At 42.5% G+C, this 22438-nt stretch overlaps 2 protein-coding genes across 5 annotated transcripts in view; one reads left to right on the top strand and one right to left on the bottom strand.

Moving 5' to 3' along the window:
* The first annotated feature begins 15515 nt into the window (after positions 1 to 15515).
* On the top strand, positions 15516 to 21340 carry LOC310648106 (uncharacterized protein). The gene is made up of 3 exons (XM_083375809.1): positions 15516 to 15614; positions 16406 to 16553; positions 16963 to 21340. The coding sequence occupies exons 1-3, from the start codon at positions 15535 to 15537 to the stop codon at positions 17272 to 17274; spliced, it is 540 nt and encodes a 179-aa protein (XP_083231935.1). The 5' UTR covers positions 15516 to 15534; the 3' UTR covers positions 17275 to 21340.
* PRKCZ (protein kinase C zeta) overlaps positions 21225 to 22438 on the bottom strand; it is a 41258-nt gene continuing 40044 nt past the window's right edge. For all 4 annotated transcript variants that reach the window (XM_083375798.1, XM_083375796.1, XM_083375795.1 and 1 more), the window contains 2 exons: positions 22005 to 22120; positions 21225 to 21464 (listed from right to left, as the gene is read on the bottom strand). In XM_083375798.1, coding sequence (XP_083231924.1) covers positions 21377 to 21464; positions 22005 to 22120 — 204 coding nt within the window. In that variant the 3' untranslated portion in view covers positions 21225 to 21376. The remainder of the gene's footprint in view (positions 21465 to 22004; positions 22121 to 22438) is intronic.

The raw sequence follows: 22438 nt of genomic DNA, 5'->3' as shown, positions 1-22438 counted from the left end.
GCTGCGAAGCCGGGGAAGCGCCGCCGGGGCCGCTGTCTGGCGCGGAGCGGGTGGCCTTTGATCGCGGCTGCGCCTTCCGCCCCGGATCGCCTGCGATCGTCCGCCCGCTCCAGCCCAGACTGAGCACGGGCGGGCTGGGCGCTGCTGCCGCCGCCGCTGCTCCTCCTCCTCCTCCTCCTCTCCGATCGCCGCCGCCGCCGCCTCCTCCTCCCTCCGCTTCTCGGTGTCTGCTCAGCTCTTGAACGCCGGCCAAGAATGTGACCAACTCCCCAGGCTGGGCTCTTCCAGGAACCGGCGCCGCCTCCCCCCGCCTCGCTGCTGCTGCTGCTTCTCCTCCTCCGCCGCCTGCCGCCTCCGCCTCCTCGCTCCGCAAAAGGCACATGCGCGCGGGCGCGCGGAGCAGACAGAGAGCCAGAGGGAGGGAGGGGGGGAGGCAGAAGAGCAGCCCCGGCTGGACGGCCGAAAGCCGCCTTGCCTGCCAGCCAGAGGGAGCAGCAGCAGGAGGAGGAGGAGGAGGAGAATAAAGCCTGCGGTTGCCAGACCTCAGGCCTGTGCAGAAAGGCGAGCGGCAGGGCAGGCTTTTTGCGCTTGGCTTCCTTGAAAGGAAAGGGGTGGGTGGTTTTTTTTTTTTTTGCAGGTGGAAGCACGTGGGATGCCCAGGCATGCAGGCACGCAGGACCGCCCACAGTCCAGGTGTAAAGGGGGACAGCTTGTGGGTCACCCCAGGCCTCTAGGGCTAGCCAGGCATACAGCAGCTGCCTACCACCTATCCCTTACGCAACCTGCTTTGGCGGGGATTCATCCTGACTCTTACACAAAGCCTCCCTTGGGCGGGAAGGATAAATGCAGGAGGAAGACGCACCATCCGCGCCTCTTCCCTGATGGATGCCAAAGCAGCCACCGTGCGGTAGAGCCGGTTCTGCAACCTACACACACACACACGCATGTCAGGGCTCACCTCTGAAGTGTCCTTTGCAATAAGGTGGCTGGAGGGGGCCGTTGTACAAGGCAGGCAAAGACGAAGGCGAATCGATTATTAGAAAAGATCTGGTGAAGGCCGGCTCAACGGTACCTGGGGGTAGCGAGGCCTAGTGGCTTGGCGTGGGCTCAGTCAAAGAAACTCACTGGGGGGGGCAGGAGGAAGGTTTGATTCCTTTCGACCTACCTCACAGGGCCGTTGTTGAGGAGTCGTCTCACGAGCATTGCCTGCAGCTCCTGAAGAAAAAGCAAGCCAAAAATTAAACCTCAAGGGAGGGGCAAACTACAGGTTACATACAAGGAGGCCTAAGTTAACCCAGGAGAAATATATTGCGAGCCCCACTGCAAAAGGCATACAGCCGAATTCGGGAAGTGGAATGTGGGAAAGATAATCTGTGGTTAAACCTCCGATCTCCCTCCCGCTCACTTACACCCTAATATAGGTAGTCCTTGAGTTAGAACTGTTCGCTTACTGACAGTTTGAAGTTACAGAGGCATGGAAAAAAGTGAGCTAGGACTGTTTTTCTCACTCGCGACCGTTGAAGCATCCTCACATTTTAATTCATTGATTTATACCTGCAATTAAATGTCCTCAACTGCAGCCTCAAGAAAGCCCCACATTTTCAGCAGAATATTATAGGAGTTCTACCATCCATAACTGTCTCACCAAAACAGCAGCATTTTATATTTTGTAGCCACTTTCTCTTGGTCCCAGGTAAACAAACTCTCTCTATTCTTTTAAAACGTTACACTGCTTATTATGGCGCCGTAAAAACAAAAACAAATGCAAAGGTTTCCTCGTATTTTGAAGGCGAGGCAAAACATGCAGAGATTAAATCTGCCGTAGGGGAAGAGGCAGTAAACTGAACATCCTTCTTTAAGATGACAAGATTAATTTGCCGGTCCTCCTAATGTTTAATATAAAAGATGCTCACCTTTCTTATCCCAATTTATGTGGGAAAGATCACCCCCTACTGGTGTGGATTTCAAACTGTGAGATTCTGTGTGTCAACTTTTGCTTCCTCTTCCTGCACGGGTTGTTACAAGTAGAATTACTTCATGCAGATGCTACAGCTGATCCTCCACAATTTAGCCCAAAATTTCTGTTGCCAAGTGAAAATTTGCGAAGTGAATTTTGCCCCATTGTACGACCTTTCTCGCCACCGTTGTTAAATGAATCGGTGCAGTTGTTAAATTAGTCACATGGTTGTTAAGTCAATCTGGCTTCCCCCACTGACTTTGCTTGTCAGAAGGGAAACACTGCAACCGTCGTAAATAGGAGTCAGTTGTCAAGCGTTTGGATTTTGATCACGGCGACAGTCACAATTGTGAAAAACGGTCCTAAGTCGTTTTCCCCCCAGTGCGTTTGTAACCTTGAACGGTCACTCAATGAACGGTTGTAAGTCAAGGACCACCTGTGTTTCTAAATATCTTAATCATCCAGTGGAGTTAGTTTTTAACCTTTGTTAAAGGTTCGTGTCCCAGGAGCAGCCGCAGTGCCGTGGAGCTTGTTTCTGAAATCTTCAAATCTTAAAACATTGCCAACCAACGTGGAAAGCAAATTAAAAGGGCAACAGAGAAAGTGCGTCAAATGACCTCCTGACAAGCTTGGGTTTGCCATACTTCCATTTTATCAGCTACTGAACATCCGTGACTGCAACCCAGTTTCCATTTTGTCACCTAAACCCTGACTTTCAACATCTGGTGTGCCGAGAAACCTCAAATAGACAAACTATGGGTGAGATAAGCCTTCAGCCGCTCTATCACTCCCACCCAGTATCTGGATCTACAGATCCAGCTGTTGGGTTTAAGAAAAGACACTGGATCAGAAAGAACGGGATGAAGGTTTGAATTCACGTCTTCTGCGGTGGCCGAATCGAGTGGCATTCATTGGGCTTGAGAACAAAAAGCATCTGAACTCACAGAAGCCACAATGCAGCCTTTGTTTTGATAACAATCGCAAACTGAAGTCCTTTTCTTCCTAGAAAACAACAGATTTTTTTTTTTAAACCAACACAAATTTAACGCCCAGAACAAATGGCAGCGATTGAAGGAAAAGATATTTGTAGCCTAGAATCTTAGAAAGGGCATCTCGGTTGATGAGCCAACGGGGCCCATCCAAGTGATTTTAAAACTTTGCTCAAAATTAGAAAATATTTGCCCCACATTTGGGAAAGTTTACTCTCAGTATTATCCAAGAGTTCAGTGGCTTGGAGGCAGCAACCTCCAAGTGAGGTTTTAGGGAGACCGCAAAATTCATTTAACAAATGTCTCACTTAGCAACAGACGTTTTGGGCTCAGTTGTGGACATAAACCGAGGACTGCCTGTATATACTTTCCGCACAAGCTCAAACACAACAGGTGGATAGGTGTAGACTTCCCCCCACCCCGTCTTTTTGACACAAAACTGGTTAGGAACAGGCCCCAGGAAGTGGCCCCTGCTTTCAGCCTAAAAGCTAAGACACAGGAGGAAATAGTAAAGGCGTGGAAGAAGGAGACAAGACAGTACAAATGATTAAAGCTGCAATTATGGCTGGTTAGGACGAGAATGAGGGAATGGCTGCCCACAACAGAACAGCAGACAAATAAATAAGCTTCTCTTCTCTATTTCTATGGCATAAACAGATGGAAGAGTGGGGGGGGGGGAGAGAGAGAGCCATGTCTGAAAAGGACCCTTTCAGTGGGCTCAACAACTACTCATAAATCTCATAAAGTGGATGTACCACTTTATCCTGATTATTATTCATCTATCTTGAACTAGAAAGAGGAAGGAAGGAAGGAAGGAAGGAAGGAAGGAAGGAAGGAAGGAAGGAAGGAAGGAAGGAAGGAAGGAAGGAAGGCTAGCTTGGAGGAAGGGCTGTAGCCCCCTACTATTATTCTCTTTCGTCCTTCTTGGCTCCACACCCAGCCACTTCTGGCACACAAACAGTCTAGTAAACTTCTGAACTGTTCAACCCTGTGGTTGGTGGGTGCTCTTTCTCTGCCTGCCAGCTCCAGTCCACCCACAGATTCCTAAAAGCCCAGAACAAAAATCAAAGCAGAAGGATTCATTCCCCCCTCCCCCATATCTAACAGGCTGTTTGTTTCTTGGGTTCTTCCTTTCCCTCGCTTGCCGGCAAAACCACGAGCTCAACCCTTGACACTGCAATCCCTTGCTCCCTTCTGTGTCTCCAGTGAGGAAAACAAACCTATTTCTACCGGCCTCGTTGTCTCGTTTAAAAGCCGCCGTGGGGTGGGGCAGGGTGGGAGCATTTGCTGGAGCCGACCTCCTGCTCTACCAGATGTTCAAAGTGATGAGAAGGGTTGACCAGATGATTGGGCTTTTTTGCGATGACCCCACGGGACAGAGGGAGGTTAGGGTTAGGGTCTGGGAAAGAAGAGGCAACAACACTCTGCCAGCCCTCCCTTTACAGAAAGATCATAACCCATGTGTGTGATGGGTGGAAATATATGTGAAAAACCAGCAAATACTTTAGTCAAAGACTCCCTGCAGATGTTACTCTACTAGTCGTTGCCAGGGGTGGCGCTTCATCAAGCCAACCTTGTCCGAAGACTTTTCCGCAGTCCAGTGGCCAGCATGACGCCACTGAGCGCTGCTGCCTTCCCACCAAGTGGTACCTATTTATCTACTCGCGTTTGCATGCTTTCGGATAGCTAGGCTGGCAGGAGCACACATTTTAATTAGAAAGTAAGTATGGCCTTGTGTAATAGTCTTGACTAATTATCAAGATCTTAAGGTGTCTAACAAGAATAGTCTAATTTCCCCCTATCATTAAAAGGCAAAAGTGCCTTGAGCCAAATTTTGACTGTTGTGACTTCATAGAAACATTCATGCAATGTTACAGAAGTAGTTTGCCATTAACTTCATCCATTATGTTCTTTTTTTAATTAACCAGTTTTCTGGCCTTATGGTTGTAATAAATGATTTGATTTGAGCATTCAGTCTAGCCTACAGGCCTGGATTTTCCAGGTCAGTCTCTCCTCTTAGAACTAACCTTACTTAGTTTTTAAGCCCAGATAAAGTTGACTAGATCTTGCCACCCGCTTCCTGGCTTTAAAAAAAAAAGGCAGGAGAAGATGGGAAAAATTTATGACTCAGGCTCTGAGAATGGCTCCCAATGAGAAGAAGAAACATTGGATTAGACAGCTACAAAGCAAAAGGATCTGATCTGGTCTAAAGGGCCTTCCTGTTGTGGCTACAGCCTCCAAAGCAGCTGTTCTGGTCTCAAGACGCTTAGTAACCCCTGATGGGGGAGACATTTTTTTTCCCCGGCGTGTCTTGTCTACATCTCTGAGCAGCTGCCCCTTTCTTTGAACAATGCCGGGAGACAAAAAAGTGTGCAGCCATTTGGTTCTTCTCCGTGGTTAGAAACATACAGCTGCTGCTGAAAGGACTGAACAGGAATTTCCAAAAGGTGTCTGCAACTTGCAGACAGCTGTGGTCACAATCACCTGGAGGCTTGAGTTATTAAGTTATGTGGAGCATTTTTGCTCTGCTTTTTAGAATAATAATAATAATAATAAATCCTCCCAGATCACCCATCCAGCAGCTTCCAGAAGGGCCACTGGCCCTGCCTTGCAGATGGGAGCCCCCAACAGAAAGAGAGGAGGAGGAGGAGGAGGAGGAGGAGGAGGAGGAGGAGGAGGAGGAGGAGGAGGAGGAAGAACAAGAAGGAGTAAAGCAACCAGCTCAAGGGCAGCTTTTGCCCCAGGGAGGTTTTTTTGCAAATGGAGCCCTCTTGTCGCTGCTTGGGAAGCAGCAGTCATTCCATCTCACTACCGTCCTTGTGCGCCGCAAAGCAGATATTCCCAAACACGTTCATACAGTACGCATAGCGTATCTTCTTTAAATTTCTGCAGCCTCTGCCCTTTTCTTTATTAAAAAAAAATGCCAGGGCAGAGTGACTTTTCTGCTGTTTCCGCCCCGCCCCTGCCCCCTACAATAAGCTCTCTCATTTGGACTGAAAAGCTAAGCAAGATCAGTCCGAATAAGCATCTGGAAAGGAGACTTTCAGGAGATAATAGGGATGAGATCACAGAAGAAGGAAACGGCATCGCTGCAAACATTATGTCTGTGTATGTTTATGTATATCAATATTATAAGTATCTATGAAGTTTCAACTCGAGTAAGACTTAAGAACGTAAGGCCTGCTCAACTCGGCCGAAGACCAGCCTAATATATCATCTCATTTCTCATTCTGGCCGGTGAGTTGTTCTCTCCCAATGTGCTGATCTCGATGAGTAACCACTAAAGATTTTTGTGGCTGGGCCTAATCCAGATTCTAAGCCAGCCAAGTCAGGGACCATCAATACATCTTATGGCAGTAAATTCTCTCCGTTCTTCCTTTTCTCTAGTCTGAAAAATCCCACAGAGGAGCTTTGTAAGACCGATTCGTAAAATTTGGAGAGGGGAGAAAAATTCTTCTTATCCTGTCAGATTTTGGCGTGCCCTAGCCTGCCTCTCCCCTCTTCTAAAACGAAAAAGCCCAAATGTGGTAAGCTCTGTACCCACCCCGTGCCTTTCCGTTGCCATGGAGTTTCATCATAACATTGGATTTCATTTCTCCATGACGTAATTGTCCTGTTTTGCTTCTTGCACTCAATTTTCCAATCACTCTCCAAGGTTTCGGCGTCACTTTTCCTCCCCCGTTTAATTTTTAGTTTTATTTTTTGCTCCGTTTGCAACGCTACTGGGATAAGAGTTCACATTCCCGAACAATCCTCCTTTTCAAAAATCAGGTAGGCCAAACGGGACAAGCGTCTGTAGGGTGTGTAGACACGTCAGGATCGTGATCAACCCGGACAATTCTCCCTTGCCAGCAGGCAAAAAAAATTGTGCAGCTCCCAGTCCTTGTGCAGCAAGGAGGACATCCCTGAAGCTATGGAAAAATCATGATCTCCTCTTTGCCAGTTCCCAAGGACGGTAGAAAGACCCCTCATGGAGTCAACACAACATAGAGTGTGTTGATCATGGGTTGTGAGGCTGAGAGAGACAAATTCTTCAGCAACAAAACTTACATTATGCCATACGCACCATGGGTCGGTTGACCAAATATTGTGGTTTTCTATCTAGACGCGGTGGCTCAGTGGGTTAGGACGCTGAGCTTGTCGATCAGAAGGTCGGCAGTTTGGCGGGTCGAATCCCGAGTGCTGCGTAACAGAGTGAGCGCCTGTTACTCGTCCCAGCTTCTGCCAACCTAGCAGTTCGAAAGCACGTAAAAATGCAAGTAGAAAAATAGGGACCACCACGGTGGGAAGGTAACAGCATTCCTTTGGCGTCTAGTCATGCCGGCCACATGACCACGGAGACGTCCTTGGACAAGCGCTGGCTCTTCGGCTTTGAAACGGAGATGAGCACCGGCCCCTAGAGTCGGAAACGACTAGCACGCATGTGCGGGGGAACCTTTACCTTTACCTTTATCTTGGATACTTCACGGAGTTGTGAGATGCAGTGCTAAGGGTCTTTAGCTGGTCCCCAGAGGAACAGCACAGATGCTCTTTGCCTGGCTCTCAATGTGTTGTCCTTCTTGATGGTGATAGGGAGTAGCCTAAATTTTCCTCCTTAAGCCTCTCAAATTGGCTCCGGTTGCTGACTCCTACACAAGTTCTCCTACACAGATATAGCATAGCAGTGAGGACGCTGGAGATGGAAAAGACAGTTCAGATTCTAAACTCCTATTGGCTTGCCTCCGCTTATCCACAAAGCTCAGCACTGTACTGAGCAGAACTTGCTGTTCCTATTTTGTTACCAACCACAACATTGGCAGAAAGCTGACAAGGTCCAGTCGATTCATTTCTAGGAAACACCTAAGTGTCTCACGCAGAGATGTTTTTTTTTTTAAAAAAAAAAAAGATGGTGTGCATTCACATTTTAAGCTGTCAGCAATTTGGGTGACCTCAAAGCATCCTCGCATGTTATGCTGAGAACTCCATGCCTTTCTGCCTTGCCAAAACTGCTCAACCCAGCATTGTTTTTTCAGGTCTGGCTAAACAAACACGCTGTGAAAATACAGCACAAGCCACCACCAGCTGGATCTCTCTAGTCCTCACATTTGGTCACGACCATCAAGCCTTAATGGATGTCTCTCTCTCTCTCTCTTTTTCACCTTCAGCCAAAAGCCAGCGCCAAGCATGCTCTAATTTCCATCTGCAGTGTTTTAGTTGGAAAAGATAAGTGACAACTGCAAGGCAGCAAGGAGCAACCAGCGTCAATTGCTTCGAGTCAGAAAATGTTGGTAGAAGTCAGCCAAGAACATGAAAAATATCATTAAAGAAAGGGAGAGATGAAAACGGCTAAGGCTTCGGTGCAAACCCACCTATGAGGCCCAGAAGCCTTTTTCTTGCCCAAATTAAAAAAGAAATCAGGATCAGTCCAGTAAAAATTAGCACTTAAAAAAAAAGATTTTGTCTTCCAAGAGTTGCAGAAGTTATGATACAAGCCCAACATTACCATTGGGGCTGGCTTATTTTTTTTTTTTTGGCATTTTCTTTCTTACTTGGCTTTTAGGATGTCTAACACAATGACTATTTCTTATCCTAAAAAAATAAAATGCCACTGAACTGTAATATGTTCCAGCAACCACAAAAATGGCCCCGTTGCGGCATGTGGGCTGCCCACTTCTTACGGGGGAAGTCAAGGGCAAAATTTCAGAACCAAAACATTGTATAAAAAGTACCTAATGAATAATTAGTCAGTCTGATTCAGACAAAAACTCCCCATTTGAAAACAGATTGATCTTACTATGACACAAACTAAGAATAGATTTTTCACCATAATTTTGGCCGAAAGAGTTTGCAAGCTGGTGGGGGTGTCTGTGTGTCACATTTGCTTTTGGTGATTAATATCATCTGGATGCCACCTCATACGGGGAGAACTGGCATAATTACTGAAATTTACTCCACTGAAGCAGTTATCTAATCCTCAGAGAGGGTGCCCTAAGAGCATCGAACCGGGAAGACCACACTTGTTTTGCTCAATTTCCTAGGTTTAGTGAACCAAACACGTGCCTGGTTCTGTTATCTTTCGCTTCCTGAGACAGGGTCAGTGCTCCTCAAGAGAAGACTTGGCAAGAAGTGCCAACTTTTCCAACTACTGTTGCAAAGAGTACTGGTTTTATTTTTCATGGGCTGCTGCGTACAACAGTACAAGAGATCAACCTGGGGTGACGTATCCCTTCAAAGGAGGATGAAGAAGGACAAGTCCCAATTTACATTCACCCTGCCCCTTCCTTAAGTCACATTTTCAAACAGGAAGCCAGCTTCTGCAGCTTCCTGTTCTCACACCCACTTATTCTCTCTCTCTTTTGAGATAAAGTGATGGGGAAAAAAATCACTCTCTTCACACGGTGCCCCCTTACAATTCATTTGGGTCAGCCCTAATGGATTTATTGCTCTGTTATAGATGTTGGGGTTTTTTTTGTGTGTGTGTGTTTTCTTTTTGCTTGTGCAAAGGCCCAGTTTTTAAAGAAAACAAAACTATTTTTTAAAAAATAAATAAGGACTCAGCGCTGGTTCTTGTTGTCTTGTTCTCTCCCTTCTTCTTCATGCGGCCACATATCCCCAGTTGTTTGTGAGAGTAAAGGACATCTGCTTAAAATACATTTACAGCATTGGCTGAGAATTGCATTCCGTCTCCGTGGTGGGGTCAGATCAGCTTTCAAATCGTTCCTGAGGCAGGTCGTATGGCAAGCACCTCACTGTCTCCTCAAACCAGTTTCCCACCGATCAGTGATCACCCAACTGTGTGGGTTTCATTTTTGGAAATAATACGGCGAAAATCAGGTGTCTTTTTCTTTCTTTTCTTCAGTTTTCATATAAAAAAAGAGGTTTCTTTCAAGTCAACCTTCATGAACTGTATACTTTTTTTTTTTGCCAAATAGAAGTGCTTCGCCATTGCATCCCCCCCTTAAGATTCCCCCCCCTTTTCTAATCTAATATTTCTAATATTTTGGGGGGCTCCTACAAAGACAAAGGCGTCAATCTATTTTCTACAGCACCAAAAGGCAAGACAAGAAGCAACGGATGGAAACTAACCAAGGAGAGAAGCAACCTGGAATTAAGGAGAAATTTCCTGACAGTGAGAACAATTAAACAGTGGAACAACCTGCCTCCAGAAGTTGTCGGTGCTCCATCACTGGAGGTTTTAAAGAAGAGACTGGACAACTATCTAACTGAAATGGCATAAGATCTCCTGCTCCACCGTCCCTTTCAACTTGTTATTATTATTCTACGAGACATTTGTACCAGCTTTATCTCACCATTGCAGCCTACACATCCAGGTTAAACTGGACAATTCTACACCTCCCAGCTGCTTTCAGATACCAACAACATGCAATGTTGCCAGGTTCTCCACAGCAGTTCTTAAAATTCCTTGGATGATGACCTGACCCATAAACAAGACTTAATTAGCATCTAGTTCACCATACTAGAATGCTCTGTAATTTGATATAGTCTTCCCCATACTAACCTTTATGCTCCCATCTAATGGTCCCACCCCTCCTTTTAGATTCTTTTGGACTCTTTCTAAATATATACTTTGTTTTTCATACCTGTATTTTTATATCTGCTAGCTTTTCATATTTTTAAAGAGTCTCGATGTATGGTCTATATAGCTTTTTAATTGGCGGTGTCCTACCCTCATTGTGCTGGTCTATGACCGTAATATAGATTTAATTGATGGTTAGTTCTTTGATCAGCTCTCCTTACGCTGCTTTTTTGGATCTGAAAACATAGATGGAAGCTTCTAGGCAAAATACGAAGAACTGGCTGTGATTTTTGTTTGTTCTCTTGATCAGTTTTACTGGCTGCAACTTTGCAGATTGATGATATCTTTCCTGAAAATAAGAGACAGACTCTACTCAGCTGCTGCATTCAAAATTTGCTATTTGCCCTTTTCTATTCACGTTAAGGGTGCCTTTTTTTAAATTCGAGGTGAGAAAATCTTTCCTATTTCCATCACTTGTGCTCTTCGTTAACAACATGGCCCTATTCTCCCCTGCAGACTGGACAAAAAAGGTTCCTTTTAATAGGTTTGGAAACATGCTATAAATCTTAACAGTTGTTCGTTAACAACTCTTGAGAGTTGCTAATGTGAAGTTGTTGCGTTTAGCAATTAGTAGTCATTTTGCATTTATATGTCCATTAGCTGTAAAATTAAACAAGTTCATTTCCTAGCTTACAAGGTTGATGTTCTGAGCAGGTGCAAAGATCTTATTCAAACTCAAAGCTAAGCTATATTGTTCCGTATCAAATTCAAGGGATGTGAGGAGGGAAAATGTATCCTCATTATTCTGAAGATCCCAAAAGCTCAGACACGCTAGAGGGCTGATAGTCTAAAAGAACCGTGAAATTCATATTTACAATCAGTGTACAGCCACATTATGGATTCACCTGTCAAACAAATTGCAAAATAGGCAGCTAGATTTTAATGGAGTACAGGCCACATGGACTACAGTTTAGATGGGCAGACCTAGAAAACAGAAATAATTGATTACCTCAGGGTATGGCACTATGCAAACACAGCCATCAAAAAGTTACTGAACTGATCACAAAGGGGAAACAGCCAGCTTAACATTCCAGAAACTTCACATGGATGTAGAGAGGGCTTTAAATAACCCCATCACAAATCATTAAGGGCACAAAAAGATCAGTAACTCTGTGCTGAACTGGCTTAGGCAGAATTAAAGTATTACAGTCCACAGAGTTAATTACCACGAGTCACGTCCAGGCATTCTCAACCAGATAAAATGATTTGGGACTCAGAAGCAGCAGTGTTTGTATTCAGCACACAAAATAACAAAAAGTATTATTTGTTGCAAAATATATGTAGTCCATGTGTTTGGCCTTCATTTCTCTTCCCCCCCACCACCCAAAAAAACGTATTGAGTAGTTTTAATCTGACAACTGGGAGATCAAGAATAATGTAATCCACAATCCCAAAAGTGTTCAGTTCCTTTGCGGCATAGATTATTTCTGGGATTTTAAATAGGATGAATGGTTTAAAAGAAAACAGATAAAGGAGTCAAGGAGGAGCAGAAAAAAAATGAACTATTTTTAGCTTGTGGGTGTTAATTATTATCAGCAATATATGCATTTATTATTTCTGCAGAAAATTACACCAAGCTGTATCTTATCCAATCCAAACCCTCAAAACTTTGGGCACTTTACCTCCACTTTCTTCCAAACCTAATGCTAATTAATCTGCCAGAAACCAGCTAGGTGAGACAGATTTTAATTATAAGGGTGCCAGATTAGCAATTTTTACTATTTGGGGGGAAACAACCTGATGGAATGGGCTGACTTGCAATAATACAATCTGTACTTTTTAAAAAAAAATGACTCATAGTTTATTCTTTCCCAGATTGATGATTGGTTGTTTTTTTTTAAAAAAAAGGTTTTATGTGCCATTGAGGAAACATTGGGCTTTGGAAGGCAGCTTCTTAAAACTCTTCAAGAAATTTGCATTCCAAGAAGCTTGGGTGAAAGAAGGAAGCCCGGTTAGCGATGTCAAAAAAGAGACGGGTACCCAAGCCACAGTCTCTGGAATTTTTCAATCCGAATCAGACGAGATGATTTATGAGAGACTGATATTACTGCTAACACATGCAGAATCCATTAGAGGCCCATTGTCACAGATGGAAGGTGAAAGCCACATGGAGCTAGGTGTATGTTTGCCATTAGGAACAGAGTTGCGGTGCCAAGGCACGTTTTTTTTTTCTTCTTCTTCTTCCAGATTGTGTTTTCTTTGCTATCACCCACTGATGCCCGTTACTAGCCAGGAGAAAGCGCGACGAATCATGCGACTTCCCCCATCTTGAAAAAGAACAAGTCTGGAGAAGAGAGAGAGAGACAGAGAGAATGCGAAACAACGGCAAATGGATGGCTTTTGGGGAAGAGTCTGAAGTTCCGTTGACAGTCAGCAAAGGAATGTGAAAACAGATGGCTTCACTGGAGCATCTCACAACTGTACAGCCAGAGAACTTCAGCTGGAGCTTCAGAATACTTGTAGCTCTTCAGACTATCTGTGACTCAGCCACTCATACCAAGCAGATTTGCTCAGAACACGTTCATGCCATTTTAATTCCTCTTCGGCAATTGCAACACTAAGCTTGCATTTAGTGTTTTGCTTGGCTGTCTGGAGGATTCTGGACCACCCTGAAGGCTGCTCAGTTTCTAGGGGTGGTTATTAAGGCAAGACTCCTAACAGCAGCTTAGTGGACAACAACAACAACAGTCTGCTTTCTCAGATTTTAAAAAGGTCAGGGGCTGAATGGAGATCAACTACGTAGATATTTGTTTTTAAAGCAACATAGGGGCAATTGAAATCAGCAACTTGATTTAACTTCTTACGTGCGTGATCTTTGACGTAGTGCAAGCTGATGTTTTTGATGGGTAGATGAGTCAAAAAACAGAATCAGGCTGACATTTTTTAAAACAAAAACGGACCTTCAAAAATTCACCTTCATTGCAAGATGGTCATATTTAACTTTACTGCCGATATCGCAGTTTGGATCGCTGCTTCAGACCTCAGGTCAGCATTGAAGTCACTCCTAATGTTTATCTCGAGGTATTTCTTTTTCCAGTTTGAGTATAATGTCAGCAAAGGTGCTGAAGGCATCTGTCTTCCACTGAAATAAACCTGGCCCTGTCAAAGAGCTTATTCTGGTAAATAGAATTACATATGTATTTAAAAAAATAAAACCCAACCCCCAGCCTTTGTAATGAGGAAAGTCTACTTTTAGTCAAATCATCATTTTTGGGTGCACATCTTTCTAATTAGACACTTCAATATTTTTTTTATTATGAAAAATATACTTCTTACCTTCTATTGTTAGCACTTCCATTTATGCTTTCTTCATTTTTGTGCCAAGGTCATGGCTGGAATCTATCAGTGAGGACAATTCACCAGTGGAACAGCTTGCCACCAGAAGTTGTGGGTGCTTCATCACTGGAGCTTTTTTTTAAGAAAAAAACTAGGCAGTCTTTTGTCATGTCACTTGTCTGAAATGTATAGGGTCTCCTCCAAAGTCCCTTCCACCTCTGTTCTGATTGACACATGCACATTATGCAATGTGTTATATACATAAAAGTGATACGCTCATTCTCACCGTAAATGTATATTGTAATAACAGAAAGTTAAAAAAAATCTTTTCATTTTTGCAATCTTTCTAAAGGGACACATTGGCCCACATGTTGCATATGGTTCCATAAACACATACGGCAATGTTTCAGTTTTGTGCAACACTGTCACAAAATAGTCTAAAGAACTATTTACAGTTCAGGCAAACATAACTGTTACTAATCATGATCATATATGATTGCACCACACAGAAAAGCCTCCAGATGTTCGACTCCCAGTTAAAAAAACTGGAATAATAATAATAATAATAATAAAGTTTTAAATGTATTTCTTGTGCCCCCAAGTGGCAAGGAGTAACATCTCAATTTAAAGGGATCTACTGTGAAAAAATTCTGGGAGTTAGAAATGACAGGCTTAATAGAGTAATAACAATTGTCCTTATCATTAGGGACAGGAAAAAATCAGACTGGTAGTAATAAAAGCTACACGTTAACTTGAAAGTAAATCCCACTATGGTTTTGTGCATTTTTAATTATTATTTAAAAAAACTGTTAAAGCTTTTGTTACAAACGTAGAAAAATGTTGCACATCCAATGTTTATTTCAAATTTTATGGGTTTAGTCTCCCCCCCCCCCATTTTTGCTTTTCTTGATCTTTTGTTTTGTTGAGCTTTTAAGTGGCCAAACGTGGAGGGGTACAAATCTATGAATTTAGCCTGGGGTTTGTGCGTTTTTCTGTTTTTATTTTTGTATTTTTATTGTACCTGTCAGTCACCCAGAGCCTGTTGGACAGCGATGGGGTAAGAAAAAAAAAGAATAATAAATTCAAATAAAATCAACGACACAATTATTGTTTAGCTCCTGTTGTACAGTAGTTCCACGTTTGCATTTTTTTTTGTTGTAACCCAGAAAATGTTGAACTACGACAGGGCTAAAAGTCTAACAAATTCATAGCATCGCATCATATCATATCTATCACATCATAACCGCACGCAATTTAACTCTATACTATTCTCTATACCGTATAATAAACACAAATGACGACATAAAAGTATAAAGTAACTGTTTTAATGTAATAAGGCTTATAACAAATAGAAAGAGCGCAGGATTTTTATTCTACACAGCACTGCGTACAGTATACCACACTGTGGTACTGTTTTGTATTGTGTTACACGCAGTACACGATGGAGTTATTTTTTTATCCTATCGTACATCAAGCAGGGGTCTTCAAACTTGGCCCTTTCATGACTTGTGGACTTCAACTCCCAGAATTCCTCAGCCAGCTTTGCTGGCTGAGGAATTCTGGGAGTTGAAGTCCACAAGTCATAAAAGGGCCAAGTTTGAAGATCCCCTGAATTACAGCACACCTCCAAGAGGCCCCGCCCAGCGCCCTCCGCAGTCCCCGCCTCCTCCCGCCTGCGCCTGCGCCCTCTTTGCCCGCCTCCGGGGCGGGAGGGGGCGTGGCCAGGCAGGGGGAAAATGGCCGGGCTTCCTGGCCATGGCGGCGGCGGGAAGCTGAGCCTGAAGCGGCGGCGGGAGGAGCGCGGGGGGGTCGTGGGGTGAGGCGGCGGCGGCCGGGCGCGCGGGAGGGGAGCGGAGGGTCGTCCTGGGTTTATTGGCTTCATTTGCATGTAGCTCAGGGCCACCCACCCAATTCCTCCTCTTTTCCCTCACAACAGCCCTGCGAGGTGGGCTGGGGCTGAAGCAGAGAGGGGCGGGCCCGAGGCTGCTTCCATGGCTTGCTTATCCCCACCCCCCCCGCCGCCTTCCCCTGGGTTGGGCACTTCCTTTTGTTACTTCTTCCCTCCGCTCTCCTCCTCCTCCTCCTCCATTCTTTTAATAATAATAATAGTAAGTTGGAAGGGACCTTGGAGGTCATCTAGTCCAACCCCCTGCTCAGGCAGGAAACCCTAGACCATTTCAGACAAATGGCTGTCCAGTCTCTTCTCTTCTTTCTCGTTTTCTCTCCTTCCTCTGCTTTCCTTTCGCACCCTTTCTCTTTCTCTTTTCCTTTCTCTTTCTCGCCATTCGTTCTTTTTCACTTTGACCCCCCTCTCCACGTTTTCTTTCACCGTATTCCTTTCGCCTTCTCCATTTCCTTTTCCTTCCTTCTTCCTTCCCTTCTCTTCCCCTTCCTTCCTTCCTCTTCTTCTTCCTCTTTCACCTTTCTTCAATATTTTGGTTGTTTTTGATTCTGGAATTCCTAGAAGAACTAAACTTCTTGCCCTACCATTAGAATTTCCACAAAGAAGGAAAACAAAGAACTCTTCGTTTCACAAGCATTTTAAATGATAAATTACTTTGTCCTGACAAGCTGGAACTGTTAAAATTGTGCCTTTCCCTTCTCTAGGACCTTTTCCACCAACGCTTCCTGGTTTGAAAATCAAGAGCTGAGTGATGCTGAAGCTTCATGGATTACGTTGCTGAGGGTTGTGGATCCACATCTAAATCAATCAAATTTAGAAAAATTTGTCAACTTCCCGGAATTTCATCCAAAGGTAGCAAAAGGCGGCAGTTGACACTGTCTCCAAGAGAATATAAAATTAAGTCTTCCTTTTGCTGAATATGGTCATGTTTAAATTCCCAGAGAGGTAAAAGTTGAAAATTAAAATATCAAATGCTTTACCACAGGTAGAGAAAAACAGGGCAGGGACAACAGGAAATTAATCAAGTTTCAGACAGTCTAGACAGAACTAAATCAGCCAACAGACATTGTAAAGATCTGGTTAAAAACCAGATCTTTACAAATCAAAATAGTCATAATCAAACATTCCAGAATATGAATTGCCTGTTGGAGGCTGGCCAAGGATCAGGATATTTAATGTTCACTGTACTAAATGAGAAAGGAAAATTTAAATTCTTATAGCCATTGCTGTTAAATGCTGACCCTTTTGTTTTGCGTTACAGAGTTCTCAAACTGAGAATCCTCAACCCCGTCTCGAAACATTTAATTGCGGAACCAAAATGTTTGAATGGGTTCCATTCCCAGTTTATCACAGAGACTGGGAAGCCACCGGTTCAGGAAGGCGTCAAAACTGTACGCCTGAAGAAAAAAAATCCATTTCCGTAGGAGAAAATGACCAAGATGAAACATACCAAGCCATTTCCCTGGCTCCTGAGCAAAAATCTCAAACAGCTGAGGAATATATGGTCGAAAACCCAAAGGGTGGCATAAGACGTTCTATTGTGCTGGAAGATGAAGCATTTGAGATACCTTAAGCCACTCACCAAGTTTGCCCAGACGGTCTTCACTAACAAATGTTCTGAACTGTCCCCAAAAGTTTGAATGTCAAACTTATGGAAAAGGACTCCTTTGCAGAGTGAATGGTAAAGTAGTATGATACAAGATTACTTAACAAGAACTCACCTCTGCAAGAGATGCCTGCTATGAGGATATGCCATGAGGATCAGAATGGCATATTCAATATGTGTAATATTACATAAGTTATTCTTTCAGTGAAATCTGATTTTAAGAAGTAAGTGGCAGTTAAGTGCATCATGAATACATTTGGGAAAGGGGTAGGAATAAAATTAATGTTAATTGACTACTACATCTTAGAAAGCATAAATATAAAATCAGAAGTTTCCCCTGACAAAGGAACCTAATATTAAAATGTCTTGGAATTATTATTATTATTTTTAACTTTAGGAGCTTTTCATTAGCATGAAATGTGGCTATGAGAAGTTTCCCCCCCCTCATTTAAATGTGAAGGGCATAAATGTGAATGAATCATCAACCAGATAAATAGAAAACCTGCAAAGAATTTATATAAGTAATACGTTGGCATTAAGTGCCAGCTTTAAAAGCAGCAGGAGGAGCTGACTCATAGTTTTCAATAATTTTTGCAAGGGAATAAATTGAAACACTCAATTTTTGGAATGTTAATGGTTAGGAACTAGGTAAAAAAAAATAGCCAAAATTTTACATCCAGCCAAAGTTTTATATCCAATAGCAGATTCAGAAATTAGTTAACTCCATTTACCACGTAGCCCCATTAAAAATTGAAGGAGATAGTAAGAATTTTTCTCTTTTGTGTTAAACTAGATGACGAATGTGGTAGAAGAATCAGTAGTTACCTAGAAGTATAATAAGAGTTGTGTATTAATAGATAGTGATTTTATCTACAGATCAAATTATCTCAATTGTTTCCAGTTCATAGATACTCCAAACTGGAACACGGTAATAATTGTGCAAAAAGTTTATTTGAAAACAAAGATGATGAGATGTTAACCAATGCATAATATAGAAAACAGGCAGTGGGGATTGACATTTGCAAAAAAAAAAAAGTGCAAAAAAACTCCTTGAAGCATCCCTTAATGTTTCGTTAGCTATTTTTCCTAGACTCAGTGACATAATTCTGACACAATATGCAGGCAGTCCTCAACTTACAACCACAATTGAGCCCCATACTTCTGTTGTTAAGTGAGATTGTACGTTAAGTGAATTTTGCTCTGTTTCATGACTTTTCTAGACATGTTGGTTAAACGAATCACTTCAGTTGTTAACTTAGTCACACGGTTGTTAGGTGGCTTCCCCACTGTTGGAATTTAAATAAGTGTCAAAAGTCAAACAATTTTAAAAGTATAGCTCCACCTTAGCAAACTAAACACATCTACACTAAGAGCTCTAATTTCGTGCAGATTGAATTGAACCACCTTTATACACTTATAGAGAAATAAAAATTCTTCAACAGTAGCTGAGAGTTCGTGTTTGAACTCTGCTTTTATTATAATAGTTGTTTCCAGAGAGTTTGAAGAGATCAGCTCTGTTTGAAGAGATCAAGTGCAAACAAAACCTTTTGGTGTGCAGAATGTATGGAACGGGAACATTAATAAAACAGGGTAATCCATCTGAAGAAAATATATTATTTTTGCATAATGAGTCGTAATATTTTTCATTAAAGTCTTTAATAGATGTGCAAGAATATAAATGATTTTAGCTGTTTAACTGGTTAGGATACCATCTTTTGCACAAATAAAACTGGCCAAAGATCTCAACTAGTTAATTATACAAAACTACAAGAACATATTTACTGTTTTACAATCATTAAATTAGCTAGAGAGTGTTTTCATTTACATTTCATTTACATACTAAGACAATGATATCATTACCAGCTCCATTTGCAATATATTAAGGATTTTTTTTAAACCACACATTTAATTACATCCTTCATTTTTTTTCTTTAATTTATAAAACAAGAACTTTATATAAAAAAATTTCCCCTTCATCATGGACAGAACATTATACATTGCACAAGAGCAGCAACCGACTTGTAACCAGTAACTTATTTGGCAACACAGCAACATTGTAAATGCCTTAAATTGTAAATAAATCAAGGACTTGTTTTTGATGCCTGGGATCAAGTGTGTATCTAGTCCTGCTTTGATGTTTGGACAGTATACAAGAACCAATTGCTCAGCTGCAAATCGAAGGGGAAGAGAGACACAGCAGTGAAGGAAATACTGAATTTGTCGCTGAGGAGGAGTTGGGGGGGGGGGGGGAAAGTAGGATATTCATTTTCCAGCTTTGCTTAAAAGCAAAGTAGCTTGGTTATTTAAATCCCGAGCACTGGAGGGGAAAAAAAAGTTCTAGTTGAATTACTAAGTGCTGGTTAGAACAGACTTAAGAATCTTGCTCACAAATGAAACAGCCGAGTTTCAAGAACCCGGCATGGGAGTGCTAACATTTTGTTATGTATGTGCTTTAATTATTGGCCAAGCTAAAAGAAGAATCCAAAATGAAATTTAACCAATGGTTCTTGACCAGACTTATCCACTTTTCAAATATGGCCATCTCCCAGCATCTGATGGCTGCAAATGCAAGGAAGATTTCCTGTACAGCAACCAACGCAATGCTATATCCTGAGAAACCTAGATCGAGTCATTTGATGTCTACCAAGTCATGACATAATGGGAATTTTCTATCTGCCATTGCAATTGACCCCTTAGAGTCAATCTGATTTTTTTTACCTCATTCTCCAAAACTGCAACTGACCCAAGGGTTACAATATTAGGTTAGCGATATGCACTAGTTCAATCTGAAATGCACTGAATTTTCTTTAAATTCCAAAAACTGACAAGCAGTTATCCCGATGAAAGACATCACAGTTCTCCAAAGAGAAAATAATAAGACATTTTAATATCCAAGTAATATTCTTATCTGTGGTCACCTTTCCCATCCCCAAGTTGCTGTTTTGATTTTCATTTACCAAAACAACCTATGGGAGAACTAAACATTTCAAAGCAGTCATTTTTAAGTAGGAGGTGTGCTTTATCAGAAAAAAAAGTAGTAAGTTGATGGATATCCTAGAATTCTTTTTTTTTCTCCAAAATTTTAAGGCTAAGATCTATCACGTTCCCAATGTTCCTTTTGAATATTGCATTGATAAAAATATTATTCAAAAAATCTAGTATACAACATAAATCATTGTAGGCACTGCTCAAAATATTTTCATAAATCCACCATGTGCAAATTTAAATTTTCTCATGAGAATTTTGGTAGTATTTTTTTTCTCCCACACTCAGCATAATCCAGAATGTTTAGATGCAAAATTCTAATTTTGGAATTGTTATTGCTAAGATTCCTGTCCATTCTGAGACTGCGATTAATATTAGATAGCAGCTGTTATTTGTAGGTTCCATGTGTAAAATACTTTTCGTTTTAAATAACCAGAACTTACAGGGTTTCATCAATTGTTCCAAAAATGGAATAATTTAATGTAGATTATCCATTTAGGCACTTAAATACTGTACCCAAATTAGTTAACATTGCTAATAAAACACAACTCCTTTCTATTTATTTAGCAAGTGTGCGTATACATGTGTGCCTACGTAGATGTGAATGTACACACACACACACACACAGACCCACGCACACACATGTAGGATAGGTACCACGTGAGAAAAAGGCATCTCTAAAGTTAAGCTTCAACACCACCACAAGCAATTGTATTCTGGATGTTCAACGGTTTTAGGGGGCTGTTGCATGGAAAAGTCCGATAGAAGCGGGCTACTTTTCAAAGTGGTCTGGAACCTCTTCCCAAGGGTGCGACAAACCATCACTGCCCCCTTTGTTGAAGCAGGCACGGAGTGCAAAATCCACGAAGTCAGCTCTGCCAGTTCCCCCCCGGACTTAAAAAATAAAGAGGAACCCTAACCCACCCAAATCACGTATCTTGATTCTTCTCATCGGCCATTTTACCATTTTGGTCTCCATTCAAAACCTCACGGTGACCCCGCCCCAGCCTTGCATGCATATACTGTAGTTCAGGATTAAATGTCCCAAGTGCGCTCAGATTTCTTTCCTCTCTGCGCCTGTTCCTCATACCGTTTCCTCGGTCGATAGCATCAGTGGATTAATATATTCAAATCCTTCAAACTCCGACTGGTCTATTCTTTTTATTACATCTCTGGAGACAGAAAGAAAGAAAAAAAGAATTTTAACGCTCGCCTCTGATGTTTTTTACCAAAGGCCGGCAAGCCGAATGGGCAAGCGTGATCAAAACGAACAGGGAAATCACCTTTTCTTTGCAATGACGAACGTTTGTGGGTCTGCGTGCTTTCAGTTTTGTGGCCGTGCAGTGAGACTGGCGGGAAATATAGGTAGTCTCGCCTTACGGCCGCAATTTCTGTTGCTAAGCGAGACAGTTAACTGACTTTGGCCCCGTTTTACCATTTAAAAATGCCACATTTTTAGATGAATCTGGCTGCCCTGTGGACTTTTGTTGGTTAGAAGGTCACCAAAGTGAATTGCATGACCCCGGGACATTGCAACGGTCATAAATATGAACCAGTTGCCAAGTATCTGAATTGTAATCATGTGGCCGTGGGGATGCTGTGCTGGCTGGGGGATTCTGGGAGTTGAAGTCCACGCAGTTTAAAATGGCTAAGGTTGAGAAACACTGTATTATGATTTAATGCTAAACAATGCATTTAACAATTAGCCGTACTCATCATCTGGAGTTAACTGCACAGGTTCACTGGTGAACTGGGTATCAAAGTTATCCAAGCCATAATCATCCGTGATCTGAGGCTGGAACGGTGGGGTGGCCTGCTTCTTTTCCAGCTGAATTGAGAGCAGGGGTGGGGGGGAAAGAGAGAGAGACAAAAGAGAGATGGTGACATGTTGTCCGAGAGACAATAAATCCATCCCCAGTTAGTTCACCATCATGTAGTCAACAAAAGAGGCATTTCCAAGACCAGGGTTGGGAGTTTTCTATGTTTGTCCTTGTCTTCTGAGGGCCCTTTCTGATCAAGATGGAGGACAAGTTGTGTCTGTCAAAGAGTCAGAAATCAGCACTGGAAGTGCTTGTGCAGGCTCGGGATTAAGGTTGCGAATCTGTCAATGCTGGTGTGTCATTTGAGCAAGTGAGAAAGCCTCCAT

The sequence above is a fragment of the Vipera ursinii genome (assembly GCF_947247035.1).
Source record: "Vipera ursinii genome assembly, chromosome: 17".
In the NCBI taxonomy this organism is placed as follows: Eukaryota; Metazoa; Chordata; class Lepidosauria; order Squamata; family Viperidae; genus Vipera; species Vipera ursinii.
Note: the sequence above shows the minus strand (reverse complement) of the source record. Positions and strands in the feature narration are given on the sequence as shown.

Bases quoted from the DNA above. Each gene is read 5' to 3' on its own strand.
- LOC310648106 (XM_083375809.1), top strand. From the start codon at position 15,535: ATGGCCGGGCTTCCTGGCCATGGCGGCGGCGGGAAGCTGAGCCTGAAG. The intron at 15,615-16,405 runs GTGAGGCGGCGG...TCCCTTCTCTAG, and splicing joins GAGCGCGGGGGGGTCGTGGG to GACCTTTTCCACCAACGCTT. The intron at 16,554-16,962 runs GTAGCAAAAGGC...TTTGCGTTACAG, and splicing joins TCCCGGAATTTCATCCAAAG to AGTTCTCAAACTGAGAATCC.